This window comes from Pavona decussata, unplaced genomic scaffold (assembly GCF_977016875.1).
Source record: "Pavona decussata unplaced genomic scaffold, jaPavDecu1.1 SCAFFOLD_281, whole genome shotgun sequence".
Classification (NCBI taxonomy): domain Eukaryota; kingdom Metazoa; phylum Cnidaria; class Anthozoa; order Scleractinia; family Agariciidae; genus Pavona; species Pavona decussata.
In genome coordinates this window covers 83,626-109,363 of record NW_028145682.1, presented here as the reverse complement: position 1 = coordinate 109,363, position 25,738 = coordinate 83,626, and the positions used below count along the sequence as shown (strand labels likewise).

Here is a 25,738-nt window from a genome sequence, read left to right as displayed (position 1 = left end):
ATAGTGAAAGCATCACATTAACATGACATGTACAGCGACGCGCTGGTGCGCATAATTTGAAAACGGAAAGACTGCATTTTAAAGGAATGGCGACAAAAATCAGTGGGCGAACACTTAACTTTAATTTTTATTCAAAATGGCTCGTGTTGAAGATGAAGATTGAAGATGCTTTACAAGAGAAGAAGCCTATCGTGGTATTTCTGAATCGACGAAAACTGAACTTGATGAGACCAATGAATAATTCGAAAACATCGTTTATAGAATCCACCATCATCAGTCAAACACTCACGATGATCTGTTCAGCCTTTCGATCACCTCTCTTGCAAGTAATCTTTCCTGATCAAACTAAAGATGTGATCCAAGATTTCTTTTAGCAACCAAGAAACGCAAATAAAGGAACGTTATTCCCACACTTAAAATTATAAGAATCGTCAATTTGTAAAATCTCTGACATACGCATTCTCAGATTCTCAATGATTTTGATTTCAACATTGGGATTTAGAGCAATTTTAGAGTTCTCTTCTTGTTGCTGTTATTATCAGTATTACAAATCATTGTTATTAGCAGGCTTGTGCCATGCGGCATGTTAGTGCATTATTGGAGGACGAATTATCAAATAATCCCGATTAAGACGCTTGGTTTTTACTCTCGCCTTAGATTGAGAAGACAAGGCACAGGATTTCAGGTTAAAAGAAGAGTAGTGAATTTCTCATTTACTAATAGGCATAGAACACTTTCGCAAATATCGTTCTTTTTGAATTGGAGCCTTGAGCAAACGAAGCTACAATGTTTGAGGCATTATACATTTTAGGCGCTTAGATTGATCGGTGAACCCGAATGATGTATTTTACCAATCAATGTGAATTTCAAATGGAATTAAAATGATAGAAACGCACAAACAGATGCCCCTTTGTTGATATTTTCCCTTACTTCGTTCAATTCTCTCTCATTACCCACTCACTCACTCGATAGAGATATTCTTACCTTAGCCAACACGGTATTCGCATACTTAAAAGCGACGTAAGGGTAGAGTTCCTCGTCTTGCTCGTACTCGATGTATGTGACTTTGTCTTGTGGAATTACTTTGCTCCCATTCTCAAAAAACTGAACTGGAACTCGGACTTTTCCATCTTCGCATTGTTTTTCCTCAAACAGCACCGTACATCGAATCACATCACCTCGACGGACGGCTGCACATCCTAAGTTAGACAAGAGTACTGCTGTTAGGAAATGTCTAATGATTATATCTAAAAACAGAAACAAGTTAACGACGTTAAATGCTATCCCCTTATGAGTGCATGTGAAAAACACAAACAATTTAACAAGCACAAAAACAAAACTGGCAAAACAAAACAATGCAAAAACTTTCTGATCTTACCAGTCAATGTAGTTATCTTGGCTGGATGAACTAGATAATTGTAATCAGCGTCAAAGATTTTTCGATCATCGGTATGGTATCCCACAGTTCCTCTACGCCATCCTGGGAAAGCAGTTGTGTCGTAATCTTTAAAAACCACTCCTAGTCCGAGCCACTTTGTCTCGCCAGTTTCCACAATCATTACCTATATAAGTAAGGCGAGAAATATGATGACATAATTCACATTGCCTAAACCAATAGGCCATTTCCGAGTCGCTTTAAACCTCATAATGGACGCAAGGCTTCGTGCAGTTTTTATCTATGTGCAAACAAAACGAAATTTTACATGAAAAGCTCTCCACTGAGCCTCGCGTTCATATTATTTCAAAGCAAATAGGAAGTGGCCTATTTAACCCACTCATTTCGGGATAAAAACCTAGTATTGCCACCTGAGTCCTCGGAATCTTCTAACCTTGGAGTACCTTAAATCCTGTTTTTGTTCATTGTTAAGGAATCTCAACCCCCAAGCCTCCCCACACAAACACACCCACGTACACACAGACAGTTGCCGACACCTGCACGGAACCCACACGCAGTTAGGTGAGGTTCTCATCGGACGTCCACAGTTGGGAAATAGAACATCATAATGAGTGCATACTGACACCAACATTACATATTTGAAGTGTCATGTAACGGACAATATCTTGTGGTTGTTTAGTGGTATTTCGTTGATCAAAATTTGCTTTTGCGGGTGGCAAAATAAATTTCTCAACTATCCAGAAACAATTTATTCACATAATGTAATGTCGCAAACTTTCAACAAATGACTTCGATAAAGGAAACTGGTTGGCTTGTGTTAATGAAACACAGAGAAAAAAAAAATTTTTCTGCTTAAACAGCACATCACAAGGGACACAAATTTATTTTTTTTTTACTTTGCCATAATATATTTAATAATGATTATCGTCGGTGAACCAAGGAGGTTACGAGTCAAAGCCAAAGTGACTTACGAAGGCTGTGGTTTGGAAAGGAGAACATGTACATGTTGTTATGCAAATTCATATTCCGGACCTCGAATGAAATATTTCATTAGCTATATAAACTCTCACGGTTTTCACCGAGTAACGTATATTACAGGAAGTTCTTGGGAAAAGGAAGACGTTCTACGTCTGTTTCTACCCTTTACTTACGTGTAATTGACTTTTGTTTGAGTTTGAACTGTTTTCAAATTCTTTTTTGACCGACATACGTTTTTCAATTATTTTTTGAATTCATTAGCATGCTTACCTCAAAATGAGGAAACTGTTCAGAAAAAGGAGTGAGGTATCTGGCACCACATTCAATTTCAAGATCAAAAGACTTCATAGCGAGCGGTTGACAGGATAAATACAAACCGTCGACTTTTATGGCGGAATGGGTTTCCCAAGCCTAGGAATAAAATAGTAGTAATTAAAAGCTTTCTAATCATTTCATGAAAATTATTGAGAACAACGAGTAGACCACACTTTAGTTAACAAGCTACTCTCTTTAAGTACGATCAGTTTTCAGGTTTCAAGTTAAATGTTTTGAAGCATTTAAAAGTATAGAACTGAAAAATGGTGCAGAATGACGACAAAGTCAAAGTAACTATTTATAATTATTTTCAGCCAGCTCTCGGATAAGCTTCATTTCAAACTTTGAACATCCATTGATCCATTTGTTAGGTTTAAGAATAGGAGTAGGAGTAACTAATTAAGGAAGTAAAATCAACTGCATGTAAAAGCCTTGTTGAAGTCTCGTGGCTGCAGTTACGACGGGAATTTTTATTCCGACAATTTACAGCACAGTTAGACACTCTACAGCCGTTCATACGCAGGATGTCAAACGTGCAGTTAGTACATGGAGAAAGGTAGCTTAGATGTGATGGCTAATTGATCTGGATGATCAATTTTAAGGAGACAGTCCTCGCATTAATTGCCACACATGTTAAAAGCTATTGTCAAACATCCGTACCTTTTCACCAGTGGGCAAGATAGCTTTATCGAAGTTTTGTTGTCCTGTGAAAGTTCTGTAAAGAAGCTGATTTACGATGCTTTCTGTGTTCTCTGTGTCATCAAGTACTTGATCAAGTTTTTCTATGAAAAGAAAACAAATTCCTAGGATTTAAATCGTCATTGTTGTTATCAGACAATTTTAAACTCTAAAACCCCATTAAAACGCGCAAAATAAATCGGCACGGCGCCTTAAGTTTTGAGCACGGCACTCCCAATTTACACGACCAAAATGTTAAAGTTTTCCTCGTACTCGGAACGCTCCCAGTTTTGTAACGGCACCGGCCTTACATTTATCTTAAATCCATCTGTATTTCTCTTCCAAATGGATGAATAAATTAAAACTCTGGTTGTTTACCCTAGAATTCTGGACGCCAGTGTTCAACTTTGTTCAGGACAGATACGTGTACACGGCGATAAGTGGCAGCGCCGTACCTGTATCTGTATCCGTACCTGTACCTGTGTCTGTATTTCTCTTCAAAATGGATGAAAATATTAAAAACCTGGTTGTTTACCGCCAGATTTTTTAAAAGTTCACACCGCACCGTACATCATCAACGATTGAAGGACGAAATACCACGCCATACCAAAAAATATAAGTAAGACAAGAAGAAAAGCACAGTTTGAAAAGTAGGGTCTCTTAATGGCAATAGTGTTGTGGCCTCGTTAGATCAGGCAATTCCACGATTCTTTTTTGGCGATCTTTTGTTGCATTCTTTGCCATTTTTGTGTAGGCAACAAATGCGCCTCGGTTGTAACCGCAGCAAAATTGATCGTGCACTGCACAGAGAACTACGTTTTTGGCACCGTGCCTCGATTTAAACTTGCCCAGACTACCTGCGGCACCCCTAAAATTTTGGGCGCCAGTGTTCAACTTTGTTCAGGACAGATACGTTTACACGGCGATAAGTGGCATTGCCGTACCCAAAAATCGTCAGTACGGTGCCAAAATTTTGGGGTACCGTGCCAATTTTTGGTGCATGTATATGCGGTTTTAGGGGTCCTGCACACAAAGCAACAAATTGATGCTACTTTTTAGAAATAGTAGAGTTAGCATTTTTATGTTCCAAAACTTGGATATGATTATCGCCCATTTCGCGTTTAAATCTCCCCCGCGCCGTCATTTTGGAAACTATTACGTCTTACTGTTACTGCTATTATCAGGAAACGAAAGTTGCCTTGTGTAGGATTACTTGCCAACCATATGATAAATCATGTGCTTTATTAATAAGGTAAAAACCTTATTCCAAAATGGCTTCTACTTTACAATTACTATATTCTTTTTTTTTTTTTCTGTTGCATTCAAATTAACCCTAATTGCCTCTTTCAATGCAAAAAATATTTTGATTTTTGAGCTTACGAACGAGGTATGAAGGGTTAATTTGAACGGTAGCCATTTTGAAAAAAAAAAAGGTCTATATAAACGATCTTTCCTTTCTTAACATTCGCAACAAACCACAAACTTTATGCTGAGAAAAATACCTATACATGCTCACCAGGGAAAAATGTAACTTTAACGTAAAAAAAAAAAAATCCAGAGTTGCCTTTTTTTAGTTGAATTGTGTATTTGGTCAATTGTTGACAAGCTAGTACTTTGTTTCTAGGGGCTGGTTTCTTTTAGGTACTTGGAAAGTTTCAAATAAATTTTCGGAATGAGTCTTAATACCCATACACATTATTCTGTTTCGATCCTACCAAAAATGAAATTCATTGCTAATCGCCTTTGTGTTTTTGCATGCGTTTCACACCGTGTGCACGTCATGTGCTATTTCTAAGTGACACTTACGTATAGGAGGAAATGTATCCCCGTATTTGAGCCTGTATCTGTCAAGAAGATACTTCAGGTCCATCTTGGAAAAAGAAAAGAACATAAAAAGTTAGTACTTACACCTGCAGGTTTTGTTCTTGTAGTTCAAATGTAATTTGATGACAGTACGAAATATGACGCTATTTAGGCCAGAAACATGAATCATCAGTGTTTGGACTGCCACGCTTCCACAATAAATCAAACATGAAAATGTCAGTAGGCAAGTTGCGATTTTATAAGGTGCTTAGCCCAGCTTCAAGCATTAGAAATTCCCATGGATCTCTAGGAAGATTTGTCGGATAAGGTCTTGCTCAGTACCCATGATTTAATGCAGTAAGAATGCAGGATGTTTGTTTATCACGGATATTGAGAATGTAATATATCCACACACATCTGATCATCGTTGTCTTTCGCCTTTGAGACCAATGGCTTGAATCTTTCCTGTGAATTCAGGCAAACCGAATCTACTTCTGCCGTAGTTTTTCGTCTCTCGGTAAGTAATTTAAACTTATTCCCGGCATGCCAGTTTTTCTCGTGCAGGTTGTCATATTGGAGTTACCAGCCACATAATAAGTCGCCGAGATCGAAGAAACTCCCTTCGCCGCCATGACACACGTGTGTAACAAAGTATTTTCTACTTAACAACCTTGTAATACGATCGTTTTGGCCGCGCACAAAATGGAGACACTTTCAGGCGCTAAATTCGAACCTTTCAGGGATCATAATTGCGGATTGAGAAGGTTTTATCCAGTAAAGCTCACATGTTTAGACCGAGAAGTTCATAAACTAACAAACCGTAATAGGCACTTTAACTTACTTCATCGAATTTATCCTCTTGGGCCTTTTCTTTTTCTTTATATGCTTCCCTCTTTAAACAGGGGCCATCGGTTTCATTTTCCACGTCTGACTCGTGTCGTTTAGTGGCTTTCTTTATCACACCTTTACATTTTTGACATAGCCGCAAGACAACCACAGCCAAAATAGAAACGATGTTGAAAGGCACAGGTATGGGATGATAGTTACGATACGTCTGAATCGTAATGGCTTTTTGAAATGCCCACTCGTTTCGTGAATTGTCCTAGGCAAAAAAAAAAAGCATTTTAGAGACTTTCAACAGGGGGAATTTTTATTCTTCATTTCTATTTGCCTGAACCTGAAGTGAGAGGTTGTTTAAGTCATTTTCACGAGAACCTCAAAGTCGGCTTTTTGTACCCAAATATCTCTAATGGCCAACAAGCTTACTATGTAACTTAACTATTAGATTGAAGAGGCATATCATAACCTTCAAAATATGCAAGAAATTGAAATTTTTAGGCAAAATAATAGTTTGTTGGTATGAAGCAAATATGTATTACCACCTGAGCGGTTTTTGTCTATTTCATTAAAATTCATGATGCAAAAAAACAATATAGCTCAATAAAGCATTTTTTTCTGACAATAACAATGACAAAGTTGGCGAAATAACTGGGTTAAGATTAGTTTAATCAAGCTATTAACAGCAAGGTGTTTCGCACATTAACGCATAGTAAGACCTAAAAATGGCAATGGCTGATACATGTCTCCTCAGAGCTTCAGGCTCCATCCTAGCTACCATTTTTGTATCACAGCCATCATCGAATCCAATTAGCACGGTTGATCGTATCGTCCATATGCCTCGATTATTTCAACACGGATCCGTCATTGTCATCAACTGATTAAAATCATCAGAATATACTGTTTTTGTTTCCAAAAATGAACCAGAGAACTGCATATTGATTCCATTTAGAGCATAACTGACATCTAAAGTCATCTAAGCTTGTACCATGTACCATGGGTACAAAAAGTCGAATTTTAGGTTCTCCTGAAAATGACTTAAACAACCTAAATAACAAAGTTGAAGGAACCGATTGAAATAACTCACTATGCTACAAGCCTGATGAATGGGAATACAATCCAGTTGGTTTCATTCCCAGATCGCAATTCTATTCACTCAATTGAATTTGACTAATTATTGTGCCCAATTTTGTGCCATAATGGCCATTTTTCAGTTTTTACCAATACTCTCTTACAGTGAAATATTTTGACTCGACGTTTTAACGCATGATTATGTTCATGACACTCAATGTTTCTGCCAAGTTTGAACCAAATCGGTGCTTTGAGTATTATCACCTGCTACCTGGGTCCTGCCTGGTTGTATCATGGACAGATACTTTTAAAATGTGTTTGAGTATTTGAAATCTTTTTATACTCGACAAATAAAGAACAACATTTGGACATGAAGCGAAGTGTTTTAAATCAATAACTGAATAAATGTTCCCTGACCTCCACTCGCTGATAAGTGTTAGACAACAATGCAATCAACATGTTGATGAGGAGGATGAGTGCCAGGACAAGATAAGCAGCAAATAAAACATGGGACACAACGTATGAGAAGGAATCCGCTGATTTGAAGAAATCCAAGCCATCTGACAACTCCAGCACAGACAAGCCCAGGTGGGTAAATATCTTCCACCAACTGAAAGCAAAGTATGAACAGATTAAAAAATACAGAAAAACTACCTTAGCACAGTTTTCCTTCTTTTGGTATAGCAGCCAAGAAAACTATGAAATGGACTACTTCCTTGCTTGATAGACGATTACTTGCTTTTCCTAAGCGATACTTTTTAGTCTTAAAAATGGGAGGCTTAGCAGAGCGCGCAACGACAATCGACAAACGCCACCTTACCGTTGATTTGTTCACTTCTCAAATAATGTGGGAAATTTACTCTTGATAAGTTTCACACAAACTCATTCAAAGCTAAAACACAATTTTCCTTTCATTGAAAACTACTACCAGAGAACCTTGGGACACAGCGGAAAATCATCTTGCATTTGCTTGTTTTTACGATTCGAGTTTTCATTAAAACTGATGCCTAATTGTGGCATAGTTAGTAGACTTTGGTTGTAAATACACATTCTGAAAGTAATGTAAAGTTCAACAACTTTTTATTGGATATTGAAAACAGGTCATAAACGTCCAAGGCCCGAAGCCGTCTAAGAAAATGACGCTTGGAGGATAGATAGTACGTCCCAAACATGTTTCCATTGAGGTCCACAATCGCAAAACGTTGATGTCATATGATGTGAAAATTACGCCATGGTTGACAAATGGCGACTATTTTGGATCCACCATCTTGAATTTCTGGATTTTCCCAAAACTTCAGGAAAGCGCCAAAATTGAACGAAAAGTAATCAAAAGCAATGAACGAGCACTGATATTAGATAAAAGAATATAAAAGTTGAGGTAAGGAAAGTAATATTTCTTTATTTAAAAAAGGAATTTGCTATTTTCTTAAAAAAATTCCTATCAAAAATTGGTTGCCATGGCAACATCAAAGTCAGTCAACACTAACCGTACACCTCAAATGTGTTCCAGGTAAATTTCTGAAAAATTCCTGAGTTTAAGGTCGTTTACTCAAATACTAAAAAGGTAAGTCCGGTTCAAAGTCACTGCGGACAGAATTCCCCCACCCCTCCATCCCCAAGTCTAGATAGGGTAAATAGGGAAATAAACCACTACATTTATTAATACTTCTCGACCGAGGCTGAAAGCTCTCGCTTGAAGGATTGTTAGGTCTTTCTCAGTATTCGACGACAGGCAAAAACGAGCCAATGTACAGAACAGAATTAACATTTTAAGATATCAACTTCTGCGCTGAACCCTATAGAGGAAGGTGGTGGTGATGGTGGGGCACCACCTCAATATATAACCACTAGATCATAAAATCTATGGTAACGAAACTTTTGACGTCTTGGTATGTTTCCTGTTCAAACAGGTTCGCAACAAAAACTAATGACGTCATATAACGTAAAAGTAAGGCTTAATTTTGGCGAGATTGTGGCACACATTCTGATTTTCCTTGTAGTTTTATTTCCAACCAATTTTTAAACTCCTGGAATTTCATCATATAATAATCTATGGCCGACAATTGCTAAACTTACCAGCTTATGCCGGTTTTGCTGCACATACTGAAAGAAAAAAAAATGCCATCAGTGCACCCGTGTGTTATCGTTAAGCGGCTATATATACAGATTTTTTAATTATATGGGTTTAAAAAAACGTTTGCCTAGTACTGTCTATTTGGTTCTCAACTATTTCACAGTGATTTCGTTTCCATTTTGAAAGATTCTGTAGTGGAGTGGTAAACGTCCATGTGGTGTACATCTGGTGTAAAACACAAAAAAGTTCTCCCATATCTGGCCGTTTGCTTCCACGTCCGAAAGATAAGCTGCACAAATTGTCACATCTTGATTGTCACTGTGCGAACTATGTGCATTATTAAAGGGTGACAAGGTTAGCGAATTAAACAAATCCAAATATCACACGGTTGAAAAGAACCATTTTACCGCAGATAAAAAAAATAACGGAAATAAACGTTGCATTGAAACCACTTGCTTGCGGCTCTATAAAGGCCCGTTTAAAAGGTTTCTACATTTGCTTCCAACATACGTTCAACACAGTTGTTGAACCAAATTTTGGGAGTGTTTGAACAGGTCATTCAATACTGTTCAAAGCGAAAAAAATGTTGAGACGAATGTTGAAAATGATTAGAATCAAATTTAAATTGGTTTAAACTTTCCTTCAACATCGTGCAACGTGCAGCATTTTCTTTGGTCTTGAAAATGTTGAGTGGCGTTGAAACCGTTTGGACACTCCGTTCATCAACCATTTGCCCAACATCCGTTCAACTTTTGTTGAACGAGTGTTGGGCAAATGTTAAAACCGTTTAAACGGGCCTTAAGAGTATAGACAAAGGAAAACTACCGTCGATTTGTTGAATATAAATGTGAATAAGTGCTTTTTAAAAAAATAACTAGAAGCAAAAACAAAACAAAAAAAAAAATGAAAAAAAAATAAAAGAAAATAAAAGAAAATAAAGAAAATAAACTTTTCAACTCACCTATCCTCTTCAGTACTGTTTCCTTTTCTAAAAGAAACTTCGGAAACAAATATTTTTGTTATCGTGCTTGAAAAAGCCAAGGTTATTGCAGCAAAATGCAATATCACCACAGAGGCATCCATGATGATGTGAAATAAAGCAATTTGTATGGTGCCAACTCCTTTACTTGTCTCCAAAATGGAACCAAAAGCTCTGAAAACTAGGAGCATCGCGTTAAGGCCGTAAAGACTCTCAGCTATTTGTAGGGTCCTGTTGTTCGTGACCGACTCTGAGTCCGCCCACATGGCAATTCTTATTGGGAGTATCACGCAGAAAAAATTAAGAAGTATGACGATGTCGAAAAAATTCCAGCGATCGCTATGGGAGAGAAAAGTGAATTAACTTGTGATAAAATAACACAGTGATGAGCTCAGCACCCCACTACGCGCCCAGATATGATTTGGAAAAGTTTAGCACAAATTATTTAAGTTTGTTACGAACTAGTCAATCTATGGTTTAAACTATTTTGTGTCTAGTCTTGGGAATGGCCTATTGTTTATTTGAACAAAATTTCACATGCTTTGAAAGGTCTCAGACGGCGTTATACAAATTTCTCTTTGAGGATTTGTCTTGGATCAAAATATAGCTTTTTTCTTTAGAAAATTTGGTCGTCTAACATTTTACGTTGTTTTCTCTTACCTTGGAGTGCGTCTAGAAACCAGAATTTAAAGTTAAGCTGTGATTTAGGAATGGTCAGGAATGTGCAACACAATATAATTGACCAAAAATCCGGTGCCACTACAGGGTAAATCAATACGACAACCGTGGCGTCAAACAATAACTTCCGGGTATCTTTTTGCATTACTTTTCAGAAGTGTTATCAAAGTACTGTTTCTGTCGTTCTCACTATGTTTTTAAATCAAACTTACAGAGTTTTTACTTTTATTCGGCATAATTTTGTATGCTATATGTCATAATTCAAGATGTTCGTATTAGTTTTTCTGTTTCAAATCTACAACGCAAAAAAATGATATTGACCGATTTCGAGGCTCGTTTATCATCGTCAAGGTAACAGCAATTTTAATGAAATTTAAATCCCGACAGACTTCAATGGAAGACAAATACCTGGCGTTAATGTCAAATCGGTTAGCATGAGAGAAGACTACCTAATGGGCGGTTGGAAAAGGGAACCTTGATCTACAAAAACGTTTTTAAAACACATTTATTATTATGATAGCAAGGGTACGCACCTGAGGTACTTTTGTGTTTGTTTCTTGTCTGCAACTTGGTTAAGCTCCATCAAAAGTCGGCCGAAGAAAAAGGTGAGAATAACCCACTCTAGACCACTGAATGAGAGTTGGGAGGGCTCAAAACATATTACCAAGTGTAGTCCAAGGAGGACAAGGTAGCTGAGCGTATCCCGAACGAAGATGAAGTAGGGGGTTGTGAAGTACTCCTTGTATCTGTGGTACAAGTCTGGGGAAACGTTTTTGTAATAGTTGGTCGGCTCATTTCGGCGAATACCTGTTCGGAAAGATATCAATCGCCTCAGAAATTCATATTTAATTGGGGAGATCAAACTTTCGTTGACACTGGTAACCTTAATCTTTTTTTTTTCGGACGGGCAAAGATGTGAATAAAAATGTGAAGAGAGATCATCTAGCATTTTCGTACTGCCAACAACATCCAGTAGATTCTGGCAATAAGATAGCGTTCTCTAAAACGTTCTTCAACTTGAATTTCCAGCTAAAGCATCCGAACAGATCAAACTCTATTAGCTAACACAGATGTCTTTAAAACGACACAAAACGATCTGGGAACACAGCAGAGACCTTTCAATAAATACTGTCGTTGGGATTCCCTGGGGTATGCTCCGAAAATGTAATGACATTGCACCAAGTGGGAATACCTCAAATAGCTGGATAGAGTTATGGCGGTTGATTTACTGACCAGCTTCTAATATTAAAATTGTGCAAAACAGAATGACATAATTGTTCGCTTTTTGTAGGGGAGGGGGGAAGGGATAATCTGGGGACTGGGAAACAAACCACCAGTTGCAGTAGATTGTATGTACTTGTTTTATTATAAAAATGCTAAGTGAATTATTATCACCCGTTGTAATGCACTAGCTGATAAGGACATACAAAGATAACACTCACCTGGTATTGAACACAATGGACATAAGCCTACATTAAAGGACAAAAAAAAAAAAAAAAGCTCAGTACATAATGACAGACATACATTGGATTTTGACACAACTTTTAAGTTAAGATACAGAAACCATGTATGCTCATTCAGGAGCGAACGGTATAAGCACGCAACCGAATTAAGTAAACATATTTGGAGCCTAAAGGATAGGAATATTATGCACAACATCAAATGGCGCAAGGTAAAACAGGCCCGATCATATTCAAATGTAAGCAAGAGATGTAATTTGTGTCTATGGGAGAAATATTTTATTATATGTCGCCCCGAAATGTCAACACTGAACAATAGAAGCGAACTGATATCCACGTGCAGACATTCCAAAAAATTCCTGTCAAAGACCGTGCTCGCTTAGATTAACCAATCATATCCGTCTCCATGTCATGCCACTAGCCGTTGTTCTGTATTTTCAAATTTTGTATGTCTTCACGTGTATACGTTATTTTTGACAGTTGCCTGATGATTGCTTCGTAAGAAGCATGAAACTCTGACAGTGAGTAGCAATAAATGTCTTCGTCCAATAATCCAACGATTATTTTATGTAACGTCATTTGCAATGCACCGTCATATTTGAAAAAAAAAAAATAAATAAAACAACATTATTTTTACAAAATGTGTATTTAAATTCTTTTGAAACACAGCGTAATACACATGTCCTCATAGCGACTAAAACTGTTCTTATTTTTTAACTCAGCCCTGAATGAGAAAAATGGGAAATATTTAGGTGAAAGTCGTTTTTATTGTCAGTCCTGCAACGATGCCGTCTTGTATTTGATCCCTGAATCTCTAACCCTAAAATGGTTCAAAATCTAATAAATGGTGTAAAAGGTACAGCAATAAAACTTGAATATATGTAAAAAAAAAAAAAACAGAAAAAAAAAACCGCAGCAACAACAATGACAACGGCAAACAAAAAGATTTCGATAGAACATGGCTATCGAATCTTTCCGTTTTGAGGAGACATCCGACCCGTAATATAACTTTTTAATTTGTTGCCCACTTACATTTTTTTTTTCATTTCTTTCCTTCTTTCTTTTTTTTTAATTGCGACATTTGTTGGGATTGGAATTGTTATGAATTCAAGATACGCATTCCTCTCCCTCCCTAGTTTTATCCTTCAGACTTAATTCTTTGATCGAACGAATCACGGAGCCTTCCTGCTAAATCCCAGTGTGTTGCTTTTGCCACATTATCGTGTCTTCTCTCCTGCGTTTTTGTGCTAGTCTAGGGCATTCACTAACAAGATAGGCGATTGTCTAATTCAACAGTTGTTAGCTAATGAAGTACTCTTTTAACATTAGGAGCACTATTCAAACAACACCATTGTCCGTGATGTCACCTTCATCTGTAATGCATGTCATAGACAAATGAAAAAAAAACCCAGGAAAAATCAGTAAGAGGTTTAATAAACTAGCAGTTGGTGGAAGAGAGAATATGCGTGTGGTAAAATGTGGGCGAAAATAGCTCACAGTAAAGCGACTAGCTAAGAACATGCTTCTAATCGTAACCTTTCGTTGTGTCTATAACAAAAATGCTCAAAATTCTTATGCAGTCAACAAGCGTGACACTGTCCGATAGTGTAAACAAAGTGATATATGACATTACCTAGAACAAAGGCTACAAACAATGAAAATGGAAAAAGCACCACGTCAAATAGACACCATACGTTGAGGAACAACCACCATGGCCTTGATGACCCCAGGTAGTCACCATACCACATCTCTGCCATAACTTCTAAAATGATTGGATGGTCGAAAAACTAGAAGAAAAGCGAAATATGTTTTGTTAATGGAATTCAATAAGCTAGAAACAGACCGTTTTTATTGTTACGCCACTAACACAAAGATGCATTATAATATAGCAGAGAAAAACACAACAAGCAATCGGACTGCAAGAGTGGGCCGCATGTACATTATTTTTGGTTGAAACGGAGTTACTGTATTCGCGTAGGACAAGAATCTGCTTATCGTTAGGACGAAGGGAGATTCATTTGACTAAATGCTTTGCAGAAAACAAAGAAAATAAGGGTTATTTTTTTCTTTATTGTAAAGATGAATATTTTTTATTGAAAACATTAAAAATTTTGTGCTAATTTTAAGAGTAAAACTTATAAGTTTTAATATTGACCATCGCTGTTGAGTAAAACGTTTATGCAGTTATAAAAAAGAAAAGCAGAAATAAAAATTAGGCTTCAACAAGATTCAAGCCTATGACCTCTGTGATACCGTTGTAGTGCTCTTACAATTGAGCTTCCAAACCAACTTGGAGAAATGCGATACAAGTATCCTTTCACTCGTGCAACGTGAGCCATTATTTTTTTCTTACACGTTTTGTTGCAATCTGTAATCTAAACCTAATCTAGTAACTGGAGTCCCCGACCGACATTTGTTACTTAAAAATCCTTATTACCTTCTTCTGTTTCAGCTCTATTGCAGTCTCCACGATATCTTTTAATCCAGAATTATCCCCCAAAAATGCCTTGCGTTTACGCGAATTGTATTGCAATGGGTCCATAAACCGCAGCGTGAACTCCTCTACGCGATTGGCTAGATCTTTGAAACCAGCTTTATCGGGTTCTTTCTTATCTATCCGAGCATGAAGCTCTTCCGTAGCCTGCAAAACACAATTTTACCTAGTAAATTAGATTACATAAAATTTCACTATTTATAGTCTAATTCTACCAGATTTCTTGCTCGCATTTTAAAGATCAACGATTACCTGTATAATTTATGGCAAGTTGAAATACAAGATGTAGGAAGATGTAGTTTTTGCCAGGACGAGCCACAAAGCTTAATTTATCCATTCTCGTCTGGTCAAAAGATTATCTTTCATGTTCGGAAATAATCTAACTACATGGCTCCCTCTGAGTAGACAATATTTCAGTGTAGATTATACTGTTTCTGTAAGATAGGGACTGGACTAATAGTTTCTGTCGTTAAATTTAGAAGGTATTTCATCTGGTAATGTAATCAAGCCTCTAGATCTTGGTGGCTGTATTAACAAGGTCAGAAGATGTAAAGAACACTTTAAGGGAGAACAGGGCAAAATCTCCAAACGGAAATTGTTCGAAATAAATAAATAAATAAATAAATGTATACCCATTGCCACGATTGTGAGTATCATAACCCTTTTAATATTAACTCTGAGCTTTCTTTGATCCGTCTAAGTTGGCGCCGTTATCGCTCTATTGTTTTGTGGGATCATAAAACATGTTTCATTTCAGTGCAAATGTTAGTGTCATGACTAATTCCAAACCAAATCCAATTCTTCCTTTCCAATGCTATTCTTTGAACTTGCTTCCTTGTGATAAGCTCTAGTCCTATCATTGATTAGCATTTTCCTTCAACCTTGAAAGTCTCAAAATGAGCCCAATTTTCAGGTATATGGTTCAAAGCTAACTATGAATCATATTTTCTTTGAGTAAAGAGATCGCGATGTCATGCATGTGTCAAGTAAACTTTTTTTCTAATGTCTTTACCAAAAAAAGATTTATTTTCGTCCAAGACTTTTGAAACCAACATAGATATTGAGGCCTCAAACTCTTCTCCAAAAACTCAAAACTAAGATTGAATCAAATTGAGAGTTTTGTCCGAGACTGTTCATTACGGCCCTTGATATATGTTCCGTCTATACTTGATAGCTTAAATTATGTGCTTTGGGCACGTTTTTTTTATGCTGGAGTGCTATTGCGACGCTTCTTTCTTGAAACTTGAAAGTAGCTTTCGTACTTTTTAAGTGGTAATGTGAGCAAGTCGTTGGATCAGGACACCGCACAAACTTTTAAGGAATTGTTTCGCCGTGAAACCTACCAGGTGTAGTGTAAACATTTCAAAGCCGCATGTTGCATTCTGTTTAACTTATTTCTGGTCGATATCTGTGCCGACACAAATCTTGATCCCCTTAATGGTGCAGACCTCGCCTTTGGTGAGAAAACGATAAATGAATTAAGGCCGCGATTAACGTCATACATTTAATATAAAAAAAAAATTGGCGATGTGACTTATTGCTTATAAGAGGACTCACTGTAACCTTTTGTTTCCGAAAATGTGTTTCTTATTGCGTTCGACGTTAGGAGAAAGCATACTATTCGTGTCTCTTCTTTCTTGATGCTGTGCGATTTCAGTGTTTGGGCGCCATCTTAGAGTGGTTGACCACTCGCATCGATTTTATACCAGGGCTTAGAGCCCAAGTACTAGTAGCCTACTACAACTGTCCAGTGTTTGCAGGCTCAAAATTGACTGGTGACGTATAATAAGTGCATGCGCGTAAGTAAGTGAACAAAATATTGCAGGCTCAGAACATCTAAAGATGTGGTCTATGTGGTCGATTTGCTCGCGTCAGCCAGCTCGAAGTCAAGTCCATTCGCTGTTTTTCGCCACAGTAAGTGGAATTATGGTTATTTATTCGAACTCTAAATACACAATATAACCGTTTCTTAAGAGCCACTGTCTGAAAATATCGAGAATCCGGCGTCAGTCGTGAAATTTTCAATTCTTCATATTTTGCCCAAATAACCTCTATAGTGAGTTATTTTCGAAAATACTATTCAAAGGACCTGAAGCGCTTTAGTTTTTTCAAAATCTAAGAAAGTTCGAAAAACGCCATTTTGGCCCTCCGGCGGTGTCGAAACTACAATAAAATTATGCATTTTCTTTTCGCTCGTTCAGATCAACGCAATAACATCTATCGATGTACTTTGGTTAGCTCATAACAGAACTCTTGATCTCCCTGAATCACTAAATTATTTTGAGAAAGCTGTTGAAAACTGCTTGTTTTTGGCTGTTACAATTACCCTTATTACAGCGCTTTAACGGATAAGGTAATTTTAGCTAACTTTAACAGTAACGAAAGCCCACTGGTACATGTAATTTGAAGTTGAAACTAGCATGGTCTTAAAGCCCATTCTTTATAGTTTGTTGTATAAAAATTGCTAAGGCGGCCCGACAAAAGTGTCCTGTCGAGAGACGGAAACGTGAAGTGTACTTTCTGGAATTTCCACCTTTCACGAAGCGAACAAGAAGCATCCCGATTCCGAACAGAACCGCACATTGTAAAATCTACCGATGGAAACCTGTTTCGAAATCCTGGATGCATCAAAACAGTCTTGTAATCAAAGCTACAATCCCTTTTGATTGAAAATATTATTATGTTAACACTTGTAGAAAACAGGAGACGTGTAGTTCAAGCCGTGAAATATGTAATCCAACGCCGCGCTGAGCAGATATCTACAGTACCACGCACGTGTACATGACGCAAGATTGCTATTTCGCTCCTCTGTTATTCTACCGTTAAAACTAAAAAGAAGATCCTCAATATCATGCATGTTGTCGTCTTCCTTCGTTCATTCTGATCTCGAGATTTTTAAGCTCTGAAGGGAACACGCCACACGCCAAAAAACAAAACAAAACAAAACAAACAAACAGGGCGATCAAATTCCAAGACAAATGCAAATACGGTAGCTACAAATCCAGGCCCGATTAAGTATTCAGTTGATTAACGCACATTTATTTTATATTCCAGTGATAAGGCATAATGTACATCAAATGATTTCGTAAACAAAGTAAAAACAAACTTTCAGCAATGTCAAAGTACCGTGGGAAAGCAACTGTTGACGAGCTTTTTAAATTAATTTGTAGTTGGAAACAAAACAATGTCAACCTCACCGGTCTTTTGGCAATCCTTGAGAAAATTAGTGAATCCCTTGCTTCTATTGCTATGTATGACAAACTTGCTCCTATATGTAAAGTCAGCAAACCGGTAGACTTGTTTCCTCCAAAGGCTGTGAATTCACACTGGAGTATTGCAATTACCTTCCGTCAAGTACAAAAGTTACTTTTTAATAGTTGACCAATCACGCCATATGGTCCAGATTTCTCCCTCTACAAAACGTTCCAGAACGTCGTTTGTGGCCGGATTTTGAAGTAGTTTTGTTGGCCTGTCCCAATAACTTTTGTCCTCTGGGAAGCTTGCAAACGGGCACTGTTATGGCCTTGTCGGGAACGGTGTGTAAATATTCGACTTGGTGCCTGTGCGGCTCCAGCAACTGTTGGAATGCGTGACAGTCTATCGCGCGGTGTATAAAAGACTTCCAAGGGTATCTCGCGGACAGTTAGCGACGATTGTGGAGAGGACAGTGAATCAAAATTGCTGCTCTCCCGAGCAGGTAAGATGTCAAATAATTGCAAGGTTCAGATTACACATTGTCACGGTTTTTAGGGCTCAAATCAGTGGAGGCGCCCGTTGGGAGTTGGGGTGAGTGGGGGTAAGGGTGGGCATTGGAACTAGAAGGTGGAAAAACTCGCGCACATTGAGTCAAACGAAAAATTTCAACAAGGCTCCTGCTAAGGCCTTGTTTTCTTTGGTTCCTGTGTTTAAATGCAAATGGTTCTTTCAGGACCTAAAAAATAAAACTTATTCCCAAAACTAAAGTTGAAAAAAGAATTCAGTTGCTCAGAAGCATCAGCCTCAGGCCCGGCCCTTATATTCCGCGAAAAACAAACAAACAAACAAACAAACAAAAAATGGTAAGAAGAGAAAACGGTTGGTCCCTTGGAAGATTACGACTCCCCCTCTTGGTCTGAGTGTGTAGTCCTGTGTAGACAACTGTTTCGGGCTCATCAGCATGGCATAGCCATCGGGCATCCATCGAACGAGCCGAAACGTCAGGCTTGGCTGAACATGAAAAAAGATGAAAAAGGAGCACCCCTCGTCGTCATTATCATGCCGGTAGTTATTTCGGAAATTTGGTTTGAATACGGCCCGGGTTCGATTCTAGTTCTCAGTGTCATAAGAGGGCTTAGTTAATGATTGGTTCTCGTCCTTGCTTGGAGAGATTTCTCTCCGAGTACTCCGATTTTCCTCTCTCCTCAAAAATCAAATTGAATCCCAATCTACTAATAATTATAGGGAAGCACTTTATCATGCGCCTCTGGCTCAGGAGATTGCGCAAGTAATCCCTGTGATTTTGACATTAAATAAATTACTTCACTTTAAATTTAAAGTTACAAACTAAAAAAAAGGAGTGTATCGTGCTCGCTCATATTTAAATAATCATCATCATCATCATTTTCATTTCAGAGCAAGGGCTCTAACTCTGCGAGCTATAATCAAGCTGGAATCCTGCTAGTTAGAAGTTCTAATCTTCCAAGGGACCAACCGCTCTCTCCTCTTACCTTTTCTTTTCGGGCGCGTGCACAGTGGAGGAAGGGATGTTGATGCTGGACGATTTTTTTAACCAATTGGATTTTTTAAACTTTTGTCTTGGAAATAATGTTATTTTAATTTTTAGGTCCTAAAAGAACCATTTGCATTTAAACACAAGAGCCAAACAAAACAAGGCCTTAGCAGCAGCCTTGTTGAAAAATTTTCTGTGATTTTTTTTCCACCTTCCACTTCCATTGCCCACCCCCGTACCCCCTCCCAACGCGCGCGGCTCCACTGATTTGAGCGCTAAAAACCGTGAAAATGTGTACTGTGAAGTTTATAATTCTTTGACACCTTACCTGCTTGGGAAAGCAGCAATTTTGATTCACTGTCCACTCCACAATCGTCGCTAACTGTCCTTTCTTGGCAAAATGCGAGATGCCCTTGAACGCGCGATAGACTGTCACGCATTCCAACAGTTGCTGCATTCTCTGAACTGGAGCCGCACAAACCACAAACCAAAGGTCACCAAAGTTGTATACATGTATTTACACACGGCTCCTGACAAGGCCATAACAGTGACCGTTAGCAAGCTTCCCAGAGAAAAAAGTTATTGAGACAGGCCAACAAAACTACTTCAAAATCCGGCCACAAACGACGTTCTGGAACGTTTAATTTGTAGAGGAAGAAATCTGTACCATATGGCGTGATTGACCAATTATAAAAGTAACTTTTGTACCTGACGGAAGATTATTGCAATACTCCAGTGTACTGAATTTTATCACATCCTTTGGAGGAAACAAGTCTACCGGTTGCCAAATATACCTATAGAAGCAAGTTTGGCATACATAGCAATAGAAGCAAGGAATTCACTACATTTTCTCAAGGATTGCAAAAAGACCGGTGAGGTTGAAATTGTTTTGTTTACCTTGTTAACAGTTGCTTTCCCATGGTACTTTGACATTGCCGATAGTTTGTTTTTACTTTGTCTACATAATCATTTGATGTACATTATGCCTTATCACTGGAATATAAAACAAATGTGCGATTGTCTTAATCAACTGAATACTAAATCGGGCCTGAATTTGTAGCTATTTGCATTTGTCTTGGAATTTGATCGTCCTGTTTGTTTGTTTCGTTTTTTGGCGTGTGGCGTGTTCCCTTCAGAGCTTAAAAATCTCGAGATAAGAATGAACGAAGGAAGACGACAACATGCATGATATTGAGGATCTTCTTTTTAGTTTTAACGGTAAAATAATAGAGGAACGAAATAGCAATCTTGCGTCATGTACACGTGCGTGGTACTGTAGATATCTGCTCGGCGCGGCGTTGAATTACATATTTCACGGCTTGAACTACACGTCTCCTGTTTTCCACAAGTGTTAAAATAATCATATTTTCAATCAAAAGGGATTGTAGCTTTGATTACAAGACTGTTTTGATGCATCCAGGATTTCGAAACAGGTTTCCATCGGTAGATTTTACAATGTGCGGTTCTGTTCGGAATCGGGATGCTTCTTGTTCGCTTCGTGAAAGGTGGAAATTCCAGAAAGTACACTTCACGTTTCCGTCTCTCGACAGGACACTTTTGTCGGGCCGCCTTAGCAATTTTTATACAACAAACTATAAAGAATGGGCTTTAAGACCATGCTAGTTTCAACTTCAAATTACATGTACCAGTGGGCTTTTGTTGCTGTTAAAGTTAGCTAAAATTACCTTATCCGCTAAAGCGCTGTAATAAGGGTAATTGTAACAGCCAAAAACAAGCAGTTTTCAACAGCTTTCTCAAAATAATTTAGTGATTCAGGGAGATCAAGAGTTTTGTTATGAGTGAACCAAAGTACATCGATAGATGTTATTGCGTTGATCTGAACGAGCGAAAAGAAAATGCATAATTTTATTGTAGTTTCGACGCCGCCGGAAGGCCAAAATGGCGTTTTTTGAACTTTCTTAGATTTTGAAAAAACTAAAGCGCTTCAGGTCCTTTGAATAGTATTTTCGAAAATAACTCACTATAGAGGTTATTTGGGCAAAATATGAAGAAATTGAAAATTTCACGACTGACGCCGGATTCTCGATGTTTACAGACAGTGGCTCTTAAATTTTGTTCTTGTATTCGTTTTGGCCATCGCCATTGTATCAAGTGCATTACCAAGATCTTTACCTATTAAACCTTATTGCCGTGTTCAACTTTGCAACTGGTTTACGACACTGCCTGTAAACACTCCACATTAAGTTCTCCTTCCCTGAATATTTCTGGGCAATCAGTACAATGAAAAATATTATTTCACTAGAGATTGAACGCACTTTACTAATCCATGATTATTACTTGTTCATCAATTAAAAAAAAACAATGTCAGTCAGAAAGGGAGTGGCTTAAAATGTAACATTAAAAGTGTCACGCCATCTCGCCAGAATTTTTTGATAAAATCAACAAAACTATTCTTACATTTATCGCCACCAACAAAGGATTACTTCCACAGCTCATTATAGTCTTGGCTGTCAATATTCCCTTCACAATGGGAAATTCTTCCTCTTTGATGGCCTTAAATAACTTTTCTTTTCGTTCCTTTTCTTTGTCGGTTTGTTTAGTCTGCTTTTCTTCATCGTCACGCTCTGGTGAAGAGAAATACAAAACAAAACAAAAAGAAAAAAAAAACATTATCTATAGTTATCCGGCCTCAACTTTACGTAACCCGTTGGGGCCAGAAACGTGTTCATGTATAAAAGCCACAGTAATAAGCTGATGCTTCTTCCATTAAAAGCTTGTTAACGCATGCGACTGTCAGGCAATTTTTGTCGCAACAAAGGTTTGGCCGCCTTCCTTTCACAGATTAGAAGCCATATGAAAAAATCAATATGAAATGAACATCTAATAGCCCCTTGCAAGACATACTGTGAGGTGTCAAAGCAATTATTATATAGACGGGAGCGTTTTACTGGAAAATCCATATGCAAATACATCCGGGACCTGAGTGGCGTATTTTCCATATCCTCACTCGTGGGGAATTTGATGACGTCATTTTCTGCTTTAGCACGGTTGTATTTGCAAACAGTCGGTGAAAAATGGTGAGAGATAGATTGGTCTATATAATAAAAAAAGAAAACTATACGGTGGCTTGAGGATATGAATTTTATTTTCTTGTGTTAATAACATTGTTTTACTAACTCGCTGCGCTCTTTCGTAAAATATTGTTTTAACCACTCGAAAATAAAATTCATATCTTCGCGCCGCCAGAAATCCAAGATGGCGGAACCAAGAGGGCCGCCATTTGGCAATCACGGCCTTTGTTACGCCTCAAAATGTAATAATCGTCGCAAAATGTAATAAGAATCGCCGCAAAGTGTAATAACATCGACGCAAAATGTAATAGCGTATTCAACGCAAAATGTAAGAACTTTTCTGGCGCATAATTTAATAATGCAAAATGTAATAACTCACGAATGAGGTGAATGGTATTTCGAAATCAGTATCATGATTCAGTGTACGTTCACCTATGTATAAATTGAATAACAGGTGTGCAGGTTTTATTCTCAACTCTTAAAAGTTTCAGATCGGGGGACTGATGTTTTTTTACCGTATCTTCTTATTGTGGAACTTATTAAATGTGACTTTGTTGATGCTACGCTTATTCAAAACAACCACTTTTGAATTTAAAAAAAAAAATACATAACAGGAATAAAGAGACTCAGTTTAAAAACTCTGTAGATCTGAATCGGGTACAGTGAAACCTTTCCTTACGGACAGCTCTATAATACGGACACCTCTCTATTACGGACGGTTCACTTGGTCCCTGAGAGACCGAAATCCATATAAAGCCTACTTCTCTAAAGCGGACACCTCTACGATACGGACGCATATTCCTGTCCCCTTGGTGTCCGTAATAAAGGGGTTTGACTGTAGTTATATCAGGGCGAAACGCCTTTGATAATCTTCCGCCCTAGATCTCATGAACAGGATATCCTTGTTAATTCGACTTGAGTTTGTTTGAAGTATTTTATAAATGAAAGCTAAAGTATCAACGACTAAAGGTTATTGTTGCGTTCCGTTATACTTTGAAGATATTGGATGGGTGTTATTGTTTCGTTTCCATTTACGGTCAACTTCCGCCTTGCGGACACCTTGTTATTACCGACACCTCGATAATACGGAGAGCAATGAAACTCCAGGCAATACAATTCACCTCATTGGTGAGTTATTACATTTTGCATTAATACATTATGCGTCAGAAAGGTTTTACATTTTGCGTTGAAAAATTCTTACAATCTGCCTTGAATACGTTATTACATTTTGCGGCGATTATTACATTTTGCCACGTGAGGTGAAGTCATTACTTCGCTTTGCAGACCTCAAAGAAGATATTGTTAGACGTACTATCCACCCTCGAAGTGTCACTGTGAAACCCTTTATAATTGCAAAGTTATGGAGTGAGAAGGGGCACTTGTCCCCCTCCTCCCGGTCTAGATAGGGTTAAACAACTGAGAACTGTGATTCTATTGACTTAATAGAACTCAAGGTAAAAGTACAAGTACAACTTGCCTTAAATAAGTGGAAAAGAGAATCTCCCAAGACCTAACTCCCTTCTAACAATAAAAGTTAGTCGTGCTCTTGCAACAGGACTTTTAAGGTGGTAATTTTTGAGGTTTCGAGTTAAAGTCTGTTTAATAATCCTAAAATTAAAAATATTTGTGCCCATTATCGGTCTATCGAATATTTCTAAACGATGTTGAAGATACTTCAACAAAGTCGGAAACTTTTGAAATCGAAGTTACCTTTCAAAAGGCATATTACGTTGCTACTACTATTGGTGTTCCAAGCACGGAGATGATCAAATTGGGGACCTACCTCTCCAGTACATCCAGTCCCAGAAGCCATCTGTTGTACAGAAAAGTAAAAGAAAAAAAAAATTAAAATAAGACGTCATGAAAATGAAGTCTCTTTCGATGTTTCACTGACAGCGTTAAGTTTGCTTTAAGACAAAAGTGAAGTTGCACCTGTTACTGTTTGATAGGCATTATTGAAAACAATTATCTCGTCTATAAGACAAATTGGGATCAGACTGTAAGAGGCATAATATGCCTTATTCGCTCCATATGCTTATTACCCATTACAAACCCGGTGATCTTCCCAAGAGAGAGTAAAAAATGCATCCCTTCGTAAATATTACCAATTGTAAATAAAACTACTTTGTAGAGTACAGTCAAATGATCAGTAATGGGGCAACAATGTTGCGCGAAAAGGAATGCACCGTAAAATTCTTAAAATTTTGTGCAATATTTTCAACTATTAACTGAAGTAAAGTCTCAGCTTAATTAGATCGCATAAAAAGAGTCTGGAATGTTCTCAAACGATCTAAAACCATCGCCGTTATTCCAAAATGCATTTTCTCGAACATTAAATTCTGAAAAGGACGGACTACTGTGCTTATGGACGTAATATACATTTACGACAAATTCGGCGCCTTAGGGACAGACTTAAGGGACCGTTCATTTTTTATGAGCAGGGGGGGGCTGGTGGGATTTGGTTAATTGCCACTACGAAACTGTATGACCCCCCCCCTAGCATGCAATTTTTTTCCACATGGCCCCCCCCCAGCAGAACTATTTTTTTCTGATGACCCCCCCCCCCCCTCCCGCCCAACCAGAAACAAATCATACTCCTAACTTTAACAAAACGCTTATGTACTGTTATATCAAAGATAAACGTAATTGTTACTGTGATTTCTTTACAGTACTATTAACAAGTAACCGTTCTCTTAGGTAAAGATTTCTCTTGTTTAAAAAAACGTTTTATAGATAGCAACACGTTTACGGCAACGACAAACCCTAAATTTCCATTTAGATTCTCAAAGAAACTATAAAAATTAATCAAGCAAATGGTTAACGTGAAATTACTCCCCTTCGAGTAGAAACAATTAATACACGTACAGATCTGACTAACAAAATACGGATCGAAGCATACCAATCAACGATTACGAGTCATATTAAACAGAAAAAAACAGCGGACGCACAGATATCAGTCGCATAGGTAAGGGTTAGATAGGGGTGTTCGTTGAGCCCCAAATCTTGCTCACTAGGGGGGTCCGGGGGCATGCTCCCCCGGAAATTTTTGAAAATCTAGGTTCCCAGAAACCTCATTTCCTGCATTTTGAGACCCATTTTAGGCAAATCACAAATTTGTTTTACAGCAGCTTTTTGAGCTATATACATCATTCCTACGGCATAATTGTTTCAACTTAAACAAGAAAGTTCAATGTACATTCCGCGCCCTGTCGAGTTCTGATAGCTATTCGATCTA

The 25,738-nt window shown here is 37.9% G+C and overlaps 1 protein-coding gene across 5 annotated transcripts in view; it reads right to left on the bottom strand.

Annotated features, from left to right (window-relative positions):
* Window positions 1-25,738, bottom strand: part of LOC146455207 (uncharacterized) — a 56,081-nt gene that overhangs the window by 4,086 nt on the left and 26,257 nt on the right. For 4 of the 5 annotated variants that reach the window (XM_085094511.1, XM_085094513.1, XM_085094515.1 and 1 more), the window contains exons 7-21: window positions 24,287-24,316; window positions 21,890-22,056; window positions 14,707-14,910; window positions 13,903-14,056; window positions 12,252-12,278; window positions 11,343-11,616; window positions 10,114-10,470; window positions 9,155-9,181; window positions 7,496-7,688; window positions 6,012-6,272; window positions 5,174-5,237; window positions 3,350-3,471; window positions 2,645-2,785; window positions 1,379-1,562; window positions 985-1,199 (exon numbers count right to left, since the gene is read on the bottom strand). In XM_085094511.1, coding sequence (XP_084950637.1) covers window positions 985-1,199; window positions 1,379-1,562; window positions 2,645-2,785; window positions 3,350-3,471; window positions 5,174-5,237; window positions 6,012-6,272; window positions 7,496-7,688; window positions 9,155-9,181; window positions 10,114-10,470; window positions 11,343-11,616; window positions 12,252-12,278; window positions 13,903-14,056; window positions 14,707-14,910; window positions 21,890-22,056; window positions 24,287-24,316 — 2,420 coding nt within the window. The remainder of the gene's footprint in view (window positions 1-984; window positions 1,200-1,378; window positions 1,563-2,644; window positions 2,786-3,349; window positions 3,472-5,173; window positions 5,238-6,011; window positions 6,273-7,495; window positions 7,689-9,154; window positions 9,182-10,113; window positions 10,471-11,342; window positions 11,617-12,251; window positions 12,279-13,902; window positions 14,057-14,706; window positions 14,911-21,889; window positions 22,057-24,286; window positions 24,317-25,738) is intronic. The other variant, XM_085094512.1, reaches the window with a different exon arrangement.